The sequence below is a fragment of the Strigops habroptila genome, chromosome 10, assembly GCF_004027225.2.
Source record: "Strigops habroptila isolate Jane chromosome 10, bStrHab1.2.pri, whole genome shotgun sequence".
Taxonomy (NCBI): Eukaryota; Metazoa; Chordata; class Aves; order Psittaciformes; family Psittacidae; genus Strigops; species Strigops habroptila.
In genome coordinates this window covers 25,880,032-25,901,576 of record NC_046359.1, presented here as the reverse complement: position 1 = coordinate 25,901,576, position 21,545 = coordinate 25,880,032, and the positions used below count along the sequence as shown (strand labels likewise).

The following is a 21,545-nucleotide window of genomic DNA, read 5'->3' as shown; positions in this document are numbered from 1 at the left end:
CACTCATTTCTGTTGTTGGAGTCATTTTACAAAGGGAACAGGTTTTTTTTTTTTTTCTTTTGTCTGTGTATTGCCAGGGAAAAGAAAGTAGCAGGAAAATATCAATGAAATAGTTCAGTAACGTTTTGAGGCTCCCTGCCATGCATACTTAGTCATGAGAAAATTTGGTTAGAGACTTGAATGCTCAGGAAAAAAAAAAAGGGGGGCTTTGTTTAAACTAGAACCAGCAATGCGATGTTCAGGATTCTAAAATCTTTCTAGTTTGTTCTTGGATGGTTGGGAATTGGATGCAACTTTATTTTTATATTTAATTTTTATATTTTTATATTTTATTTTGGGGTTGTTTTTATTTTGTGTGTGTGTGCTTTTCTTTGATGTTGAGCCACTACTTTTCTCTCTTGAAGTCCAATTACATTGTTATCTAGCCTGTGGTTTCAGAGGGACCAGACATTAGTTTAATTTGCTGCTTCAGTCAAAAGTACCAACCTCTGCAAACTATTGTATGCATGTGACTTGTCTGAATTTTTTTATTACATTTTGTTAATGCTTAAGTCATCTCTTACATGGTTTCTTTTTATCATTTGTTTGTGCTTTCCTCTTTTCCTTTTAATTTTAAATATTTACTTGATTTTTTTTGATGCAGAGCCAACTTGATCTTTAAGAAGCAGCACTAACTCTACTACTCTAGCAAAAATAGAGAAAATGAAAGAACATCCTTTTGCAGTTTGCTAATGATTAAGCACTGCTTTAGTCTAACAATTATAATGCTTCAAATAATAGTGTTATGATGATTAATGCAATTTGAAATTAAGTAGACAATCAGTGCTTTGGAGTAGGTTTGGTTTTCAGTTGTAATATGGCTGATGTTTTGTATTGATTTATTAAAGAATAACATAGAAAATATTTTCTCTTCATGTGTATTATGCAAATAAGAAGCAGCTCATTTTCTCATAAACCTAAATGGCAATCACCTATGGTTTTTTGGAAGATTTGATAGGCTCCAGGATAACACTCCCATTGCCGAGATTTTAGTTTCTTCTCATATGCTATATTTATCCTAGGAATTAGCATCTGTAATATAGAAACTATTTCACTTAACTCTTTTCTGTTTGTTTGTTTGAGTTTATTGTTGGTTTGGTTTGTTTTTTTTCTGCTGGTTATTCTTACAGAACATGTAGTCAAAATATGCATGAACAATTATCCATTGTGACCTACATATTTGTCACACTGTGGGAAGAAGTGGCTTGGCTTACATGCAGGCAACCTTGCATCACAGCTGTGTTATTGCTAATGTGGATAATTTAGGTGCAAGAGACCTATAGAATCTATATATAGTAAAGGAAAATTTTTTTTTTTCTGTGTGTGTAAGCTTGACATGAATGCAGCTTAAAATTTCCACTAAATTAAGAAATTGGAGCAGTAATGCTATCAGTTCTTCCTGGAGTACAGTTATGAGACAATAAAAAGTGAGAAGCTTCATTAATGTTTCATCTCAAACAACTGTTAGTTGCTCATGTTTATTTTGACTTAAATTGCATAGTTTAGAATTGTTCAAGGAGGCTGCTTATTAGAGCTTACAGTCTGATACCTTTGATTCAGAGTATCTTTGTGTCACCTTCTGCAGTGCTTATGGTGGAATTCTAAATATATTTAGGGATTTTTAGTTAAAATAAGAAATCATATTACACCTTTTTTTTTTTTTTTTTAATAAGAAAGCCCTTTTAAAATTTCTAAGGAAACTTGGTTGCACTAAGCTCTCAAAAACGCATTTACATGCACATTTGGAAATTGGTGGTGTTTTTGACAGATAAGGCATTACCAAATTAGATTTGTTCCATAAATCTGGCAAAGACATAAAAAGAAAATGTCAGACTGAGATACTTTGTTCATTTTACTTAAAATAAAATTTAATCTGAACTCCAAGTGATAGAAGATACCTAACTTCTGAGTCTCTGTAAAGACAAATCCTCCCTGAAAACTTGTTTTCCAGATCCTGCAAATGAAGTTCTTTTTATCTTAAATACTGTGTCTGGGAGCTGGTTGCATCAGAACTGTGTTGAATTTTTATTCTTTTTTCCTAATAAAGTAACTGTGGATTATCTGCAGCAGAAAGAAGGAAAGTGAAGAACATGGGTAATGTGTTTCAGGTCAGCAAGAACTGACATGAGGAGTGGGCTGACAGTATTCCAAGATCAAAGATACTGGTGGTTTCTGCTTTTTTCAATAGTGTAGTATTTTAATAGTTATTGAATATTTGTTCCAACCACATGTCCTTATATTAGCAGTCCTTTAAAATGAAGATGTCAGAACTGGAGTTAATAGTGTGAAGCTGAAATAAACTCTCAAAATCAAAGTAATTAATTTTTAAAGCTGAAATTTGTATCTTGTTCCCAGGATTTTCTCTTACCTCCATATAAACACAAGATTTAGCCCTTACTTAATAATGCCTTTTTTTTTCCCCTTCATTTAAACTTTTAGACATGTTTTGTTTATTCGTATTATAAACTTACTGAAAACCTTTCACTTTGAACTCTTTAATTTTAAAACAAAACAATAATAAAAAATTACAGCTGGCTTAAACACATGTATGTATCTTTTTAATAATTTTGAAGACGGAGAAGTATGTCTTGCTTATAGCAATTAAGTGTCAGAGCAAGCAAATATTTTTTTCTTAGACGTCATATTCATTTTGCTGTGATGGCTTTTGGTGTTCAGGGTAGACTTCATTTACCAATTGCTAAGACAAGATTTCCACGTTATAACACCTGCTAATGTCAAAAACTTGAGAGTAAGGTTGTTACTTCAAGCTTTGTTATAAAAACTGATGCGTTGAGACTAGTCTGAAGCAGCACAGAGTTTGTAGCATGTTTTCAGGGACTGATAAGCACTGTTGACTTTTCCTTTCTGCTGCTGCTGACTCTGTGATTTGTGCCTACTGCCAACAACTTAGCATAATTAAGTCAGAAGGGATCTCTGTAGGTTATCTGGTCCAACCTCCTGAGCAAAGCAGGTCTAGCTTCAAGGTTAGATCAGGTTGCTCAGGCCCTTGTCCTGTAGAGCTTTAAAAACGTCCAAAGATGGGGATCTCACAACTCATCTGGGCACCTGTTAAAGGGCTTAACTACCCTCATGTGAAGAACATTTTCCTTATACCTACTTGTAGTTTCCCCTCACAACTTGTGACCACTGCCTCTTGTCTTATCACTGTAAGTCTCTGAAAAGAGTTTGACTCCATCTCTGTAATGATCCATTGTATAATAGAAGGTGGTAATTAGGTGCATGTATAGCTTTGTCTTCTCCAGGTTGACAGAAAACAGCTCCCTTGGCTTCCCCATGTGTGTGCTGTGCTTCAGCCCAAACTAACTTGGTTCTGTCAGGCTCACTTCAGTTTCCTTATAGGATCCTTCCTCCACTGAGGAGTGCAAAACTTCACACAGAACTCGGGGGGGGGGGGGGGGGGGGGGGGGGGGATTTTGGTGAATTGGGTTTGTTTGGTGGGTTTTTGTTTGTTTGTGGGTTGTTCTGTTTGTTTGGTTGGTTTTTTTCAAACTTTGTTTGAAATTGTTGAAATTGTTGAAATTGTTCTGTTTGATTCAGCAAAACCGATGTAGCAGCGAAGGAAGCAGAGTTCTTTGTTGTACTTAGGCACAAGCCTCCCTGAAGTCTCGTTAACAATGAGCACAGAAACAAATGAAAAGGTCTGTGTCCATGAACTTTAAATAGAACAAATGATCTTCACCGGAAATTAAAACAAAATGTAGTCAGAAAAACCAACCACAATAAAACCACCTCAGTCTGCTTTCAACCTCTGTCTACTGTCACTGGGCTTTATACCACTATTTATATTGTCTCAGATATTCAAGGACAAAGTACTGAATGATATTTTAAACTGTGGTAACTACCCATAAATTGTCTAGCTCTCATTTGAGGAATTTCTCACTTGAAGAATGTTAAGCAGTTGTGAACATAACATATTTATCAATTTAAATGGAATTGCTTGCATGAGTTATACTTCTGTATCACACCCTATATTTAGGAATTAGACATCTTTCAGGCATGAGGCAAGTCAGTTGAGTGACTGAAAATGCCAGTACATAACTCTAACATCCATTTATTTAAATAGGTTTAAAATGAAATGAATTTTTAAATGAAAAGTTAATTTCTCACTGTTCATGTTTTTGAATTGCCACTAATTATGAGTAAGTTAAAGTGTCAATTAACTGATAACTGAGTGAGAAAATTTGACAGGAAGAGAACACATGGCATTGCTCTCCTTTAATCACAATTCATTTATGAGTCCATAAAAATTGTTCTTTGCCTGATAATTGATACAAGGTTGTATTAACAGCTTTTGCTTAGCAAGATATATGGGAAGAAGCAGGGTCTTTCTAATGTAACCAAAGAACCAGTAACCCACTGAAGCCCTGAGACTAGTCATGTTTTCCCCCAATAATATTAGTGAGTCTAATAAAAGATGCTACCTCTCATCATAGTTGCACCTACAGTGTTACAGTCTTCAGTCCTTACATTTATTGACTATTTCTTATAAACGATTCTTTTTCTCTGGACTCTGAGGACTTTTTTTTTTTTTTTCCACAACCACTGATAAGGGAACTCCTAAAATATTGAACCCTTGCTATTTTAAACAATGGTTGATTTTTATTTTTTTAATCAGTTTCTCGAAGTCCAAAAAATCTGCATAAAATTGTCCCATGCTTTGGATCCCACCTAAAACTCTGAGATTATTGGAAAGGTAGTCATTGGCTTGAATAAGCTTTGGATCATAGTCTTAATGATACTTTGAAAGTGCAGAACTCTTTCTTGATGCTTTCTTGGTGCTTTCTATATTTCTTCTGGTTATTTTAATATTCTGGTTAGAAAAATACTTAATATATTGCACTTTCTGTTTCAAAGATTGTCATTGTGGGAGACTTTTTGGTAGTCTATGTCACAGCTTAGAAGTAAAACTTAAAATATTTTATCCCATCACATCATGCTTAAATTATGTTGCTGTCATAATATATGGTTAGGTTTATACAGCAATGTGATCAGATTACTCTCTTCAGTCCGTTGTGTGAACAAACTACTTCTAGCTTGGAAAAGGTATGCTTTCAATTCTGTGCAATATAGAGGACATATTGAATATTTTCTTTGTGTTTAAAAATGTTGCTGATTAGCTTTGTAAGGTCAAGCACAAGCTGTTGTATTTCTAAAAATCAGCAATAATTTTTCAGTGCTTAACCAGAGAAGAAGCATTCAGTTCTTTGAGTAAAATGTAAGAACAGGTCTAACCTTTTTCCTATGTTAAAATCATCTTGAAGTGGGCATATAATTAGATTAGAAATTATACTGCAGAAAAAAAGGATAAAGAAGGTTTAGGACTGTAACAAAACAATACTAAATTGATATTAGCTGTTGGTAGCATTTTCCTCTTGGTTTATGAATACCTTTTTTTTTTTTTTTTTTTTTTTTTTTTTTCCTAATTCCCCTTCTGCCTTATCCTGATTTCTACCAAGGAAAATATGTTGTATAACTTTAGGTTCTTTAATAATATCAACTTTATGAAACAGACCTGGTTGTTACTTAAATACTTGATGAATTCGGAATACTTAGCAGGTAATCATGATGTATGTATGCTCACCACTATTTTTCTTTAAATTGACTTTCAAGTGATTAAAACAAGAAGACTAAAATTTTTCATTTAACACACCTTTATGTACAACAGACATATGTAAATATAGTCACGTTTCCATTTCAAATTAATATATCCAGCATGCGTTTCAATTTTTTCATTATATATAGCTTTGTAATATGTGAGTCTTCATATGGTTTGACCAAATGTATTTTCACTGAAACACAAAAATAGATATACAACTTTAAAATGTGTGTTCACCAAGTATTGATGCAATTATTAATTATGTTACAAAATCTGGGAAATCCTGATACTCTGGCATTGTGAGTTAAATCTAAAATATTAAGATTCAGTTTATTTAGTTCTTTGATCCATTTGAATTTACAGAGTTTGACCTTTTTGAGCCTCTCTTGGCAGTCATGAAACTGACATCTCCTACACATTAATAATAAGATATGAAGACAGCTCAGTATATTAATTCGAATTGAAATATGATTGTTTGCAGAACTACTATATGTCTGTTTTCCCAGAAAGGTCATCTTTTTCTGTAAACCTTATCTTCACAGAATTTGAGGTCTTGGGCAATTTTTTTGAGACTTCTTTACATGCAGAAATTCAGGCCAATGACACTTGTCCATATTCAGTGGATCTTGTCCACAGGTATGAAGGCCAGCATGTTGGAGTGATTGCTCGTGCACATGACAACTTAGGTTTTTCCTTTACACATTTAAGTTGGTCCATATTTTCAGATTGCAACATGGCATATGTAGTTGTAAAGCAGTAGAAGCAAAGCTGAAACAACCAGTTCTTTGTTAAAAATTGACTTCTTTATATCTCTCTTTTTGTATTTGTTTGGTTTAAAGCTAACTCTAAATATTTTTGTAGGTAAATTTAATACCATTTTACTGTGTAAAGGTTGTTTTATTTGGCTTGTGATGAATGGCACTTTCTTGTCTTTGCATAAAAGCTAAGTCTATCACAAAGTGTTAAAAATATATGCCTGCATGTTTTAGTGTGTAAGGAAAAAGAAATCCCCGAATTTCCTAACACCATGGAAAAAAATGTACAAATTTGTACAAGTTTTAGTCACTGTGTTTTACATATTCTCCTCTCTAGTAAGCTTTTTTTTTTTTATTTTTCTGAGCTTGGTATAATCTGAAAAAAAAAAGAAGGCCCTCCAGGAACTCTGACAATCGTGACAGGAATATTTGCTAAAATTTGCTAGTATTTGCTAAAATATAACAGAAACAGATTTCTCCAGCAACGTTTTAGCTGATCTGTCTGGAAGCAGTCCATGAATTGAATAGGGAGCTATACAACATTGCATAAATTCATGAAAGATCTTTTCAGCAAAGACTTTCCTTGGATTATGTGTCTTTGTTTTGTTTTGTTTTTTCTGAAGTAGTAAAGAGACAATTTATTCAATAAGGTGTATCCTTAACCATGTCAAAACTCAGCTTCCAGGGTGGGGAAAAAAAAAAAATTTGCAAAGTTCTGGATACTCTAACACTGAGGGGGCATGACTGAAAATATCCTTTTAGTGTATGATTTTTACGTATGCATGTTTTAAAGTCTTCACAAGACTACCATCTATAACTGTGTCAACTTGTGTACTTTCAAATACTAAGTTTAACAGAAGTTTAGGATTTTTGTTTAGAGAATCTGAAAAGCAAAGCTGCAGATCTTGCCTAGGTGAACTGCCATGTTGCAAAGTACATTTTGCAGAATATGCAGGAAAGAGTTGCTAATTCTCTACCACCTTACCCAGTAGGGAATCAGTTCCACTGGGGACAGCTTTAATTTGCAGATGAGAATCTTCAGGGATCATTTTGGTTGATGCTGTTCAAAAAATACACTCTCCTCTTGTCTCAAAATCTGTTTCTTTCTGAATGGAAGAAATATGCGCTGTAAATATGGACAGAATGCAATTATAGGTATAACTATATACACATACACACATATATAGAAAGAGATTGACTTCGATCCTGGGTTTTAAAGTGGAACTCAACTGTGGAATCATAACCAGCACTTTGATAGTGCATCTGTGCAACACAATGTTCTCTCTTACACTGGACTGTGAGAATGCATTATTGACATTGATATATTAATATTTTCTGAATTTTCAGTGTTTTCTGGGAAACTGCTCAGAGCTGTGCCAATGCACTGCAATAAATATAAGAAATATATGAACCAAATAACACAAAGAAAACTCTGACTATTGTAGCTGTTTTGACACTGTATGGTATCAGACAGAATCATAGAATGGTTTGGGTTGGAAGGGACCTTAATGATTATCCAGTTCCAAGCCCTCTGCCATGGGCAGGAACAATTTCCAGTAGACCAGGTTGCTCAAAGCTCCATCGAACCTGGCCTTGAACACTGCCAGGGATGGGGCATCCACAATTTCTCTGGGCAGCCTGTTCCAGTGCCTCACCACTCTCACAGTAAAGGATTTCTTCCTAAGAGCTAATCTAAATATTCTACTCTCTTTCAGTTTAAAGCCATTACCCCTTGTCCTATAACTACATGCCCTTGTAAAATATTTTATCCTATGTTTACATATGTAGTGATCCTAACCGACAGCCTTTTGTGAAGTGCAGGGACCTTAAGTTAATAATTTGCATCCACCCCTTTACCACTTTTTTAGACACATTGCAAAACACACCTTTCTGCAGAAGCCATGTCACAGTAATTGAAAATATATATCTTTAACAACTTTAAAGAATTAGGGGAGAAGAAAACTTAACAACCCAAAATGCTAGATCTGGAAGAGCCAAAGACCAGAGATGTAAAAATAGAAAAGAATCTGTACTGGGTCAGACTTAAGTTCCATCGAACCCAGTATGTTATCTCTCACAGGGACTAACAATCAGTGCTCAGGGAAAAACTAAAACAAAACAAAAAACAATGAAAGCATGTAGAGCTACCTCTCCAAGTATTCTGATAGCCCTTAGTCATTTGTAGTTTAGGAATTTTCTGATTTCTCTGTGTTTAGTAGCCGAGATATTTTTTTTTTTTTTTTGGCATGAATTAGTCCAGTCTCTACTGAAGCTTGTGTGAATTTTTAGCATGTAAAACCTCCTACTGCAAGGAGTTTCACAGCTTAACTAGATTTTGCATGAAGAATCATTTTCCCTTGCTTGTTTTGAATCTGCCATCTCTGAGCTTCTTTTGATACCCCCTACTTTGTGACAACTCATTACTGTCTTCAGCATTCAGATACTTTGACAGTGGGCACTAGAAATTCCTAAGATAGATGAATGAGGTGTTTGATAGTAGTAATTGTTTTGATTTTTAACATCTGGAATCTAAAATCTATACATACTGTGTCTTTGGGTGATTTGGTCTTTGGGAGCAGATGTTCATTGTAGTTCCTTTCAGCATGTTTCTGGTTTTGTCTCTGACATCCTACTGTAATGTATTAAAATAAGCAATTTGGCAACTACTCAGGCCTTTAAATAAACTTTAATAAGTTGGTGAATTATTGCATCTCTTGTGGCGCCAGAGCAGCAGCTATCTATACGTGATTCCTTTCCTCTTACGCAAGGGTATTATTTTTTAAAATCTTACTTATTATTTATAATTTTTTCAATAAACAATGCACAAGAAAAGTTTTAATTAAATATTTAGCGAAATTAGTAGGTATTAAACTACAGTAAATCAAATCCAAAGTACATTTTGCTTCTGTTAAGTTATAAAACTTAAGAAAATTATTCTTTCTTGCTTAACTCTACTATTCTTTCAAATACTCCCTTCATATTTTTTGTCAGGAGATGTTTTTTGGAATTATGGTAGAACAATTTTGAGATGGCTGAATCCAGGAAACAATTTGTAATTCACAGCTGCTGAGAGGAAATAAAAAAGCTTGACAGTCTAATCTGATTTCTTTATCATACGTTCTGTCAACTATAGAGTCTCATGAGTTCTGGTTTGATTTTCCATCTTAATATTACAGTCAAAAACTGATTTCATCACTATTTAGTTTATGATTCTAATATTTTTTGGTAATTTTATTCAGTTTTCATTTGCTTTTACAGACAAAGAAAAATTCAAAATAATTTTGTCCTCCATCATTTTTACCTCATTGTTTCTAGTCAGCATGAAGCATAAAATCTTGCAGCACTTAAAATATTTGTCAAGTTCAGGACAGTTCTCAGTAATTAAGAAGAAATGGAATTAGAAATGTGGAAATAGATTGTTAGTATTTTTGTCTTTTGAGACAGAGCTGTACAAGGGAAATGCATGACAGACTTCTGTTTAGTCAGCCATTGCTTCTGAGCTGTATATCAGCTACAGCCATGTCCCACCTTTCCTCCGTGGCGTGCAGCTAAACCACTGTCATTAAGTTTATCTACTGTTTGGTGGAAATCAGGTGGAAGTTAATGGTGGGAGCATGGGCAATTAGAGAAAGATCTGAACGAGATTTTTGTTAGGCTCTTCTGCAAGTAGCACTTAGGTGTGAAAAAAGATAATTGAGTCTGAAAGTAATTTCAAGCTAAGCCATTGCATACAGCTACTATTGCTGTTCTACTGAAGCTTCTTGTATAGACCTAGTTCCAAGAGAAAAGTTTCTTTCACCAGTGTGTTTTTATGTGTTTTCATGTGTTTTCATGGTAATTGAAGATTTTTCCTACAGTGATTGTAAACACAGTATATGATATAATGAAAATAGTAATAAATATGACTAGCTAATGACAATATTGATTAATGGGGTAAGTCCAGGCAAAGTCCTTCAGTTCTAGATAGTTTAATTCTATTGAATCTAGAATACATACCTTAAAGTGTATTCTTGTATTACTGAAGACAGCTGCTATGTAATTAAGAATTACTGTAATTATATTTTGGTTCAATACAAAGTTGATAATGGAAAATATGTTATGCCTTATATATTAATTATCTCCACATTTTTTTATTCTCTAGTGTTTTGTCAGGATATAATGGTACTATCTTTGCATATGGTCAGACAGGCAGTGGCAAAACTTTCACCATCACAGGAGGAGCAGAACGTTACAGTGATCGAGGCATCATTCCGAGGACTCTATCTTACATTTTTGATCAATTGCAGAAGGTATGGGGCATTGTTTTCTGTTTATTTTTAATGTCTGGTTTACAAATACTAAACTGTATTGCAAAAGGCTGCTTTTATAATAATGTTAGAGGAAGCCTTAAAATTAATGCTGAAGAAAATATCTAAGTTGAAATGACACCTTATGCAAGAGTCTTACCACACCTTGAATATTGCTTATTATCTCCTTACATTGATTTTTCTAATAAGTAAATTAGAAAATTCCTTATTGAGTAGAAAGTCTTCTGACTGATCTGCAGCCTACAGGTTGGAAAGAAAGCTTAAGTAATGTATCTTATTTTTTGCCCCATATAAGGGGACTGTGAGAAACAGCAATAGTTGGCTGATGATGTAGTGATTGGCAGTCCCGGTGTTAGAACTTCGTTCTCAAGGAGAATGTGGGAGGATGTGTGTGTGTGTGTGTCAGATTATAACCAAAATATTGTTGTACGTAATGAAATGAGTGAATAAGTGAAAAGATGCACCAGAGTAAGCACACTGATGATTGTTCATTATGTTTACAAGAAGCTTCTTTTAGTGCATATAATACTGATATGAGTAAACACAGCCAATCATTTTGGGGCTTTCACAACTATAGGAGGCGAAAAGGAAGAAAAAAGAGAGGAGTCTGGTGTAATATATGTTTTAGTTCTTCATTTATGTCCTGGGTTCAGCTATAGCAGTCATTTTTCTCCTTCTTAGTAGCTAGTGCAGTGCTGTGTTTTTTAACTTTCAGCCTGGGAACAACGCTGATAACACCGATGTTTTTAGTTGTTGCTAAGTAATGTTTATTCCAACCAAGGACTTTCTCAGTCTCATGCTTTGCCAGGGAGGAGGGGAAGCCGGGAGGAAGCAGAGACAGGACACCTGACCCAAACTAGCCAAAGGGGTATTCCATACCATGGCACATCATGCCCAGTATATAAACCAGGGGGAGTTACCCGGAAGGCCCAGACCACTGCTCGGGTCGGGCTGGGTATCGGTCGGCGGGTGGTGAGCAATTGTATCCTCTCCCCTTGCTATTTCACTAATCATTATTTGGTGGTAGCAGTAGTGGTTTTGTATTATACCTTAGTTGCGGGACTGCTCTTATCTCAACCCGTGGGAGTTACATTCTTCCGATTCTCCTCCCATCCCTCCGGGAGCGGGGGGAGGAAAGGGGGGAGTGAGCGAGCGGCTGTGTGGTTCTGAGTTACCGGCTGGGCTCAAACCACGACAATTTACTCCACCGGGTCTATGACTCATTAATCTTCCCATTTTAACAAAGCTATTTAATTAAACAAATTTAAGTATTATTTGACATTAACATCAATCATTACATTTGTAGTGTTATACTCTGTCCTCTGTCATTCATCTAATAGAGGATACCAATTCTTACTCATTAAGGGTATATGTCTCAATCACATTAACATACCCTGTCTGAGTAAGGGTTAACAATATTAAGTAATTACCTTGGCTCTTTCAAAGTGTGGCTTTGGCAGGTAAATGTACATAGCATGTTGCAGGTGCACAAAAGCTTGCTCTAGTGGGAATGGGAATGAAAAAAAAGGAAACCGTTGATCATGTTGCCTTAGACCTTCTGCTGCTGAACTCACATGACCCCAGGGAGGACTTTTGTCATGGGAAGTGCACAGGTTGATTGTGCAATTGCCCACAACATACAGCGTCAACACCAACATTCTTTCCTAGTGCTAACTATGTAATAAAAACAAAATAGGATGAAAAATAAGTTGTTTATTTGCTGCCTTCTCAGCACATAGTTTCTACAAAAATAAAAATGTTTGAGTTTCCATTTTCAGCCTGGGTTTTGGGTGAAAGCTCTACTTAGTTGTGCTTATAGGGATATTTCTGTCTGCTTGTTTCCAAATCTTTGTGCTTGTTTTGTACATTTTCTTTCTTGGTGCATCTTAAAACATCTCTTCTTGGTGTTTTATCTTTCCACCTGCCTTTCTTTTCATACCTTTCCCTTGTTTCATTTCTTTTGTTTAATGAATGTGCTTTGAAAAGTGCTGACATAGTGAGGAAGTCATCTGCCTCCTAAGTTTAAGTAGGATGAAACAGAAGAAAGTGAATTCAGGGACACAAAATATAAGACTTCTGAAGCTCTTACTTGCACTGAGAGTGCAATTTAAAATCAAAGAAACAAAACTTTTTACCCCAAATGAGAAGCAAATCAAGCCTTTTGTTTTTAATAATATCTCTTTTTAATTTATTGGTTGGAAATTCCAGAACTTCCTGTACTTCCTTACTACACTTTTTCCATCCATCTGTAGTGTATCTTTTTTAATGGGGTCCCTTGAAATAGAGAACTGTCATTATCAATAAAAAAACCTGGGGGAAATAACTATTCAGTGAAAATTTAAAGTTCATATCTCAAAGTATTTTGCAAAATAACTGTAGTGGATTGGATTATTAAACTGGTACTGTAAGTGTGATATGAGTGCTTTCACAGTGGCCTCATCTGCTGAAAAGAAGTGACTAATTTTCTTCTACTTTGGAAATCATAGCCCATTATTTTGTGGTTTATGTTGTTTGGATTTGGCTTTGGGGCAGGAGAAAATTCTCTCTGCAAAACCCAGTTGTGTTAAGTTACATTTTGGCAATGTAAAAAAAGAGGATTACAGAAAACAGACGACATCATATACAGTGCTTAAATGTTATGATAGAGTGGAAAGCAGTAAGTGCCTGATGTTTCTAAATAAAGTAAATCTTTGGTTTATTTTTGTTGTTGTTCTTTGTTTTGTTTTGGTTTTGTTTTCCTTTTTTCAAGCCTATTTCTTTCTATCCATAATATGAGGGTTTACCTCTTTATAATAACATTCTTCTTTTGTTGAAGTGAAGAATGGCATGTTATATGGTTCCGTAAGCAGGCTGCCATGTTGTAAGTGTATACAGACTTTTCTGTATATTAGAAACCAACAAAAAAAACCCCAGACTAAACTCATGGGGGGATTTCGGGAGGACTTTTGTTTTGAGGGTTAGTTTTGATTAGGGGTTTTTTGTTAATTTTTCCTTTTTCTTCTTGAGCCTTTATACATACAGTGACAGAAAACATAAAAGTATCATGAATTGAAGATGTAAACCATACTCAGGAAAAGAAAAAGAGAATGAGGAAGCACCATAAAAGCTGTAGTGATAATTTGTCTGCTGATCTAGCTCTGACTTCTCTTGATAGCTCTTTTTCTTCTTTTATTCCCGCCCCCCCCCCAGGATAGCAGTAAAGTGTATACAACTCATGTTTCCTACTTAGAGATCTACAATGAATGTGGTTATGATCTGTTAGACCCAAGACACGAGGCCTCCAGACTGGAAGATTTGCCGTAAGTAATAAAACTGCAGAGAATCATCAAAAACAACAACAGAAATCATTTTCATATGCTCTGTTGCATTGTTTGGGGACTTTTTTGAAATTGTGCTACTGATAGCAGTCTTAATTAACTCAAAATACTTTGTTTTCTCAATTTTATCAACACTGTCTACATTTTCTCTTATTTTTGTACATATAGGGCATAGGGAAACTAGATGGGAGTAACTGAAGGTGAAAGCATTAAAAACATGTTTTGATACTATGCAGACAAGATCTATTGCAGCCACTCAAAACAAAAGAGAATGTATACTTGTTTTGATCCTGACAGGCTGTTTCTCTTTCTGGTATGCACATTTGTGTGTATGGCAGAGACATATGTAACAGGCAGCATTTCCTTGCAACAGTAGGGAGAAAACTTCCCTGCTTCTACTTGGACCTTTTCCTTTAGGGATAATTATTTTTCTAGAGTAAGTGATTATGAAATAATGTTAGTAACAGATAGAAAAGGCCACAGGGAACTCCAAAGAACAATATGTTTACTTCAGAATGGATGATAGTTATAATGGTTTTCATTGATAAAATAAGACCTACTAATAATTGGAGAAGGGTAGTAAGTAAAGGTTTGTAGGTCATGAACACATAAGCCTGGTGAAATTAAACATCTTATAATTTATAGGAAATGCAAATCCTAGTTTCTAAGTTTCTTCCGAAAAAAATAGTTTATAGTGTTATTCTTAAAATAACTCAGCAGACAGTAAATATGTATAAATGAGTTGTTGGCTGGATTTGCAATTGCCCTGATATAATGCTGGGAACAATAAACTTTTTCTCAACATGATGATGACTGAAGTATATAAATAGCAATTAAATCACTGCTGATACAAGAACAGGAAACATACTGAAAACAGTCAATGGAGCAATAACAGAAAATCTATAGAATTTTATATCAAACTAGCTAATTATGTTATTAACATATTAGTATTTCTTTGCTTTCTTTGTGTGTAAAATGGAACTATATTTTATCCCATAATGACATATTGCTGCTATAAGGTCTGCATCTATTTACTGATGTCTTTCATGGTAAAATTTAATAATTTAATTTGATTTATTATCTCCTTCCTGTGCTATGCAGAGAAAAATTTTAAAATCAGACTAATTTGGATAATAATTTGTTGTGCCCATTTTTACAGGTGCAGATTTATTTTGCAGTTTTGTATAAAAATAATGTTTCACTTTTATTCAGCTTATTAAAGTTAATGCTATTAAGTTATTCAAGTTTAGTAAATTATTAATTTCATTTATGTTATTTGCAATATTTTATTTGAACTCATTCTATTTTATTTAAAATAATTTATTTAATGGAACTAAGTTGAATTTGCTTAATTTAATTGCAAGTTTAAAACAGTTGTTTGGGAGTCTTGTGCCCTGGAAAATAGTAACTTTTTTAAACTAGGTTCTCAATGTTTATTAATAATCATGAATTTTAGAATCTCAAAATTGATTTATGTATTGTGATTCATTTAAGTCAAAGAATGACTACTTTTTATGTATTAATCAATTTTAAAAAGTAAAGATTGACAGTTAATTTGGTTGTGAATTAGGGATAAAGACACTGGGATAATCATAATTACCGGTAAACTTATGTAGTATATGCTATTGCAGGAAGGGATTTAGTGAGATGATAAATTCTCTGGAGAGTAACTAATCTTAATAAGTGCTTAATGGTTTTACTGTACATGGTCATTATTATTTCCAGTGCATAATATGACAAAAAAATAGGTCCTGTATGCTAAAACTTTACATTCACCACTCATATTTAGCATTGTATAAAAGTATTTAATTTATGAAAATATTTTTTGTTTGTTTTTTAAGATAATAATTTAGGGCTTTGAAAAACTATGTAGTGTCATTCTGAGCTAGAATGGGAGTGCAAATTGCAGGAAAGGGTAGTTGCATGACTATATTTTAGTTGCTTGGTTCATGTAATTAAATAGTAATCACATATTTTAAAATATATCAGGTGTTTATTACCTTATATATATTTCATTCTTCTGAGAATTTTATCTGCTGAAGACTTCTTAAGACTTTAGTGGTAGTAAGCAAAATACAGAATAATCTAACTTTCCCAAGTTTGTTTGAAAGTGTGTATTTAATGAGAATATTAAAAATAACTTATGGTTTTTGTACTTTGGAAGCATCATATTATGCATAATTTCCTGTTGATGATCCGCAGTGGATCATCAATGTTTTAAGCACCATACAAAGCCAAATGCAGGTTTTCTATGCTTAGGTAACTGTTAGCAGTCTTGTGCTGATATTCTTCCAAGTATGTAAGATGGACAAGAACAGTATTGAAGGAATGTGTCATTTTAGAAGAGTAAGCAAAAGATTAGCTAGTCTCTTGAAGTATCCAGGTTGGTTGGAAGAGTATTGTTATCCATATTCCTGCAGAAGAAAGGGATGCAATTTGAATCAAAGATACGTACTTCTGCCTAGCAAACTCTATGTTAAAGACTTTCCGTTATCAGTTCAGTGGAAGGAGTAAACACAAAGTGCTGGCATTCAGGTAATAGAAGTTAGGAAAAGTGCACAACAGACTTGTTGATAGTATTTGAAAACAAGATATTAAAATTGTAATTGATGTTCAAGACAGAGTGAATAATAAAAATTTTTTAAATTGCCCGTTGTATAATCATGGTGTGATTAGATTTGGTATCTCAGCTCCTGAAGTCAAGGTTTTCTGTGTAGCCATCCCTTGTATATTCTGTAGACTATTAAATTTTCATCTTAATACTGCTTAGCCATTTCACTAGAGTCTGACAGATGAGAGGGGAAGAGAGTCTCACAAAAAAATGACTACTTTTCTAGAAAGAAATTCCTGACAAATGTGTGAATGTAATTCATATATCTATGTCTATATGTATATATAGGTATAGGTAATTCAAATAAAGAATTACGTAATTATTTGTGCATACAGATGGATTTATGCATACATAAGTATGTATTATGTTTCTAATAGGTACAGATACTGATACATCAAGTAAGTTTGGTTTTGAATTCCCATTGAACTGTTATTTTCACAGGAAAAAAACCCAACGGTTTTCGTGATGTTTAGTTTCGACAGTATTAGATGTAGCCCATAGAAGATATCATTTGATATACCTTATTTTTTCATAATACAATATGCCTTAGTTTACAACTGTAAGTTGTTTTGTTATGCAAAGCTGACTGTGTTTTAATTTTGTGCCATTGTAGCTGAAACACAACATATGCAGATGCAATTACATTTGAAGAATCTTACTTGTTGGAATGCAAAAATTGAATTTAATATTGATAATCTAGTTTTGGTGCAGTTTTGGAACTGCAGAGAGTTCCGTGTTTATACAAGGAAATTATGATTGTTTTCAAACATGTAAGAAGTATAAAACTATTGCTATGAAATATAGCTGGTAGAAGACTATTTGAATTCTTACTGCCATCTCTTGTTTTCATAAATCTTTTATGAAATCTTTTCATAAAAGATTTACAGGACTCCTCAAATTAGGAAAATTTTTTGAAGCTCTTCATTTGCTCTGCAGTTGTGCAAGAGGCTTTCTCTAACAGATTTTTTGTGTACAATGTATTTGTAATTTATATAACTCCATGATACTGAATCATACCATTTTCACTTTAGTTATAACCTACCAGTACAAACTCTTTTTAACTAGTTTGTATTATTTATTAAGAAGTAAGAATTTCCTTGGAGTGAACAATAAAACAAAAATAAAGACTAAGATTGTAGGACCATTAGTCATAGATTAAGTCAGGACAAGCAATAAATTACCACTTTACCTGTCCAAACTATGGCATGTGAAGACAAATTAAAATTAATGCTCTTTTACCTTAAAACTTCAGTCTTTAAAACTGCAGTGGTTGAGGAGCTACTTCATAGGGAGCTCAGATAACCATTCATCAGGAGTGATGTGGCATGGGGAAAATGTAATCTAAACTTTCAGTCAGTGTGATCCCCCTTTAATGGGGAAATACATAAGATTTATTATGATGACTTTAAAAAAAATAAACCAAAAAACCCAGTTAATTTGTATTGAATCATCTGAAAATTCATTCCCAGTTTATGCTCCAGAAAGATGAAGTCTAACTGAACTATAGTTTAAGTGAACTCAATTCCATGAAAAGGAAGACATTTTAAAAGCCAATTAACTTCAAACATCAACAGTGATAACTATATCAGTACCTATTAGGATCAGGCTGACTTCAGAGAACATAAAATATTTTCACTTAAAACCCCCCCTGTAACTAAATATTGGTTAACTACCTCAAATAAGAAAAAAAACAAACAAAACCAACCAACCGAACAAAAATGTAGCTAAAGGAATAATTTTCAACTTAGAGAAAATATATTTTATATATTTTATTTGGTCTGATTTTTTTTGTTGCAAATAAACCTATCGCCTATCTCCAGGCTCAACACTGTTAATGTCAGCCCTTACCCTTTGCAGTGGCTGTACCACTTATGTAATCTAGAAAACTGGCCACCAGCCATAGATCTTCAAAAACTGTATTTTCAGTGTTCTGAGAATTACCAGGGGGTTAAAATTTCTAAGGCTAATAATAATATTAGCTCACTTTTTTCATATTAAATAGATTCTGCAAAATGAAGAGTGCTCAATGTGTTATTACTAAATAGTAAGATTAAGAGAATACAAAGGTTTACAAATATAAGGTTTTCTGTTTGTTAATGAAAAGACAGCTGAAAACTGTTAAAATAATTTTTCAAAGATTCTTTTGTTCATTACATTTCAAAGAGATGTGTAAAATAAACAATATATAATGTATGCTGAAGTTATTCCTATCCAGACTTTATGTTGATTCGTTCCCTGAAAAACAGTAGGAAGAAGTGAACGAAACTCCTGTAAGGTCACTTTTTCTAAAGGCATTGGATGAGTAAATTGATTCAGGTTATATCATTACTGTGCTGTTCAAGGCTACTTTTGAATATCCAAGTATTTTTTAGCAAACACTTTTTGTGAGTGACATTACACTTGCCTGCCAATTCTAACAGATCTTATATGTTTTGTTTGTCCATGACCCACCAATTTAATTGTTTCAGTTCTGACTCCTTGTTCTACAGGGTAGGATGAGGGGGCAGAGAGAAACAGTGCAGGGCTTTTTTCATATCTCAGTAAGAAAGGCCTGACAACAGGTGGCTTTACAAGGTAACTCCTTTAGTAAGACAGAATAAGAAGAGGAGTACAGATGGCAAGTAAACCTTCCTTCCCATAAGATGCTGCCCCCACACCCCTCTGTGTTCGTGCAGCATTGAGTGGAGCCTGGATGGATTTCCCCATGGTGCACTGTGCAGAGCCTGTTCTGGGAGAGGCAGGATCCCTCCGTTCAAGCTATGATATAATTCCTTACAGGGAAACAGCTCCATTTCTAAAAGATGTTCTCATGAGAACTTCTTGTGGCCTTTTTTGATAAAGGCAAGGCCACACAGGGGGTGTGATGACTAGATGGGAGCTGCCTGCAAGTCTTAGTGGCCTTGCTGAATTTATCCTGCAGCTGAGGGGTCTGTGCAGCAGGACACAGGCCTGAATGCCACACTGTGCGTGCTGCACAGCACAGGCTGTGCCTGCTCAGGCTAACTGTTAGGTGGATCGCTAACTCCTGAATGTGCAACATTCTGTCACTCAGAATCAGTACACAAGCTAGAACAAGCACACTGTGTTTTTCTTGTCTCGCGTGTAGAATTTGTTGGAGGCTGTGGGAAGGATTTCCTATTGTAATATGATGTGTCAGAAGAACAGACTGCACTTACTCATCTCATAGTTCTGTTGTGTCTCACAAGCTAAGGCAATTATGCTCTAGATCTGTACTCAAATGGGAGATCAAATCTCTGGGCTATCAAAAGCTGTGCTGAATAGCTGAATAACTTTGTAATCTTGCCTCTTGAATCAGTGTTGACTTTGTCCTCTGATGTGGTATTTAGGAGGCTATACTTCTGAAGGATTTTTTTTTTTTTTTTTTTATTATATATAAAATGATGATCTTGGTCATTCTTTCTTAAAACCTAAAGCTCCTTGCAACTTTACACAAAGATTAACTATAGTTATCGATTAGTTTCTTCTGTTCTTCTGGACAGACTCCAAGCTGCATGCTTGCTGCTTTTCTCTTTTATCTTTTTCCTAACTTTATCATTGGCTGTATAGGCTTCTCCTCATGCTGAAGTAGTATCACTATATTCTGATAATGTATTGTCACAGAAAATATGTATCATCATATAATATTTGTTTACATCGTTATTTTGAAATGCTTACAAAGTTTTTGAGATTATTTTAGATTTCTTCAATTTTAAATCCCAGAGGCAGATATAATGATAGAAAATTTGAATTTTTAAATTATTATTTCTTTTCCAAAATCTTTGAAGTTTTTTAATTATTATATATGAGGTGAAATTAATTAATCAAATGAAGCTTTAACTTGATTTTTTGCTAGTAATAGGAATATTATAAATGAAAGAATTCAATATGTAAGGCTCTCTTGCATTAATGGCAGCTCAGCTGAAGCAACAACAACAACAGCATAAGAAAGGCTGATCCCATCCTACAGGTTTCCCAGGCAGCCCCAAATTCCATCCGTTAAACCAAAGGGAAATGGTTCTTTGCTTACAAAGAATACAAAACCTTGTATCTGCCTTCTTTCAGTCATCGTGGATAACTTAACAGAGCTTTTCCACTCCAAGATCCAAGTTAGGGCTATGAAATTTAAAGATTTCACTAATAGAATGTTCCATAGAAATCTATTATATTATACAGCAACTTTATAGCACTATAAAATAAATAATTTTGTTGTCATTTTGGAATGTCTTTCTGAGAAAGTTTTGACAGATGCGTCTCAAGATGTGCAAATTTAGGCTTCCATCTGGAAACCCTCCTAGGAGCTGCAAGGCCATGGTATAGGAGGCTGTCACTGTTTTGTGGTGTCTCCACTGTCTCCTTTCTGATACAATAGTCCTCCAGAGCTTTTTGTCCAAACTAATATCTTGTCTGGAAATTCTTTATAACAGTGGTCAAATGTAGTCTGAAAAGATCCTTAAAAGTTTAAATACTATGCCAAGTGTGCATAATAAAACAACATTGTTTTCCTAAATTATAAAAAGAGGCAGATGATGCTCACCATGTAATTTCAAAATATGAAAATTAGTCAAAGAATCATACTGTAATGGGAACCACTCTGGGCTTTAGCATGTGATGCATGCACTGATGAAACTGCAGGCAGAAAATAACTTGACATTATTAAAACTGTTATGTGAGAGCAAAATTTTGCTTTTGGGTTTATACTCTGAATGGGGAAGTAGATTTTCATGACCGTACTACTGCTCTTACCCTATCACACAAAAATAATGCCTTAGTTGGGAAGCAGTCATACTTGGAAACACACTTGTTACGACTGCTAAAGAAGCATTATGTGTACTTTTATATGTATTTTTTGCGAATATTTCTTGCAAATAGGGAGTGTATTGCAATGTGTTTAAATTATTT

The 21,545-nt window shown here is 34.2% G+C and overlaps 1 protein-coding gene across 4 annotated transcripts in view; it reads left to right on the top strand.

Moving 5' to 3' along the window:
• The window catches only part of KIF6 (kinesin family member 6), a 148,972-nt gene that overhangs the window by 6,052 nt on the left and 121,375 nt on the right, over positions 1 to 21,545 (top strand). For all 4 annotated transcript variants that reach the window (XM_030500054.1, XM_030500053.1, XM_030500056.1 and 1 more), the window contains exons 4-5: positions 10,553 to 10,700; positions 13,908 to 14,017. In XM_030500054.1, coding sequence (XP_030355914.1) covers positions 10,553 to 10,700; positions 13,908 to 14,017 — 258 coding nt within the window. The remainder of the gene's footprint in view (positions 1 to 10,552; positions 10,701 to 13,907; positions 14,018 to 21,545) is intronic.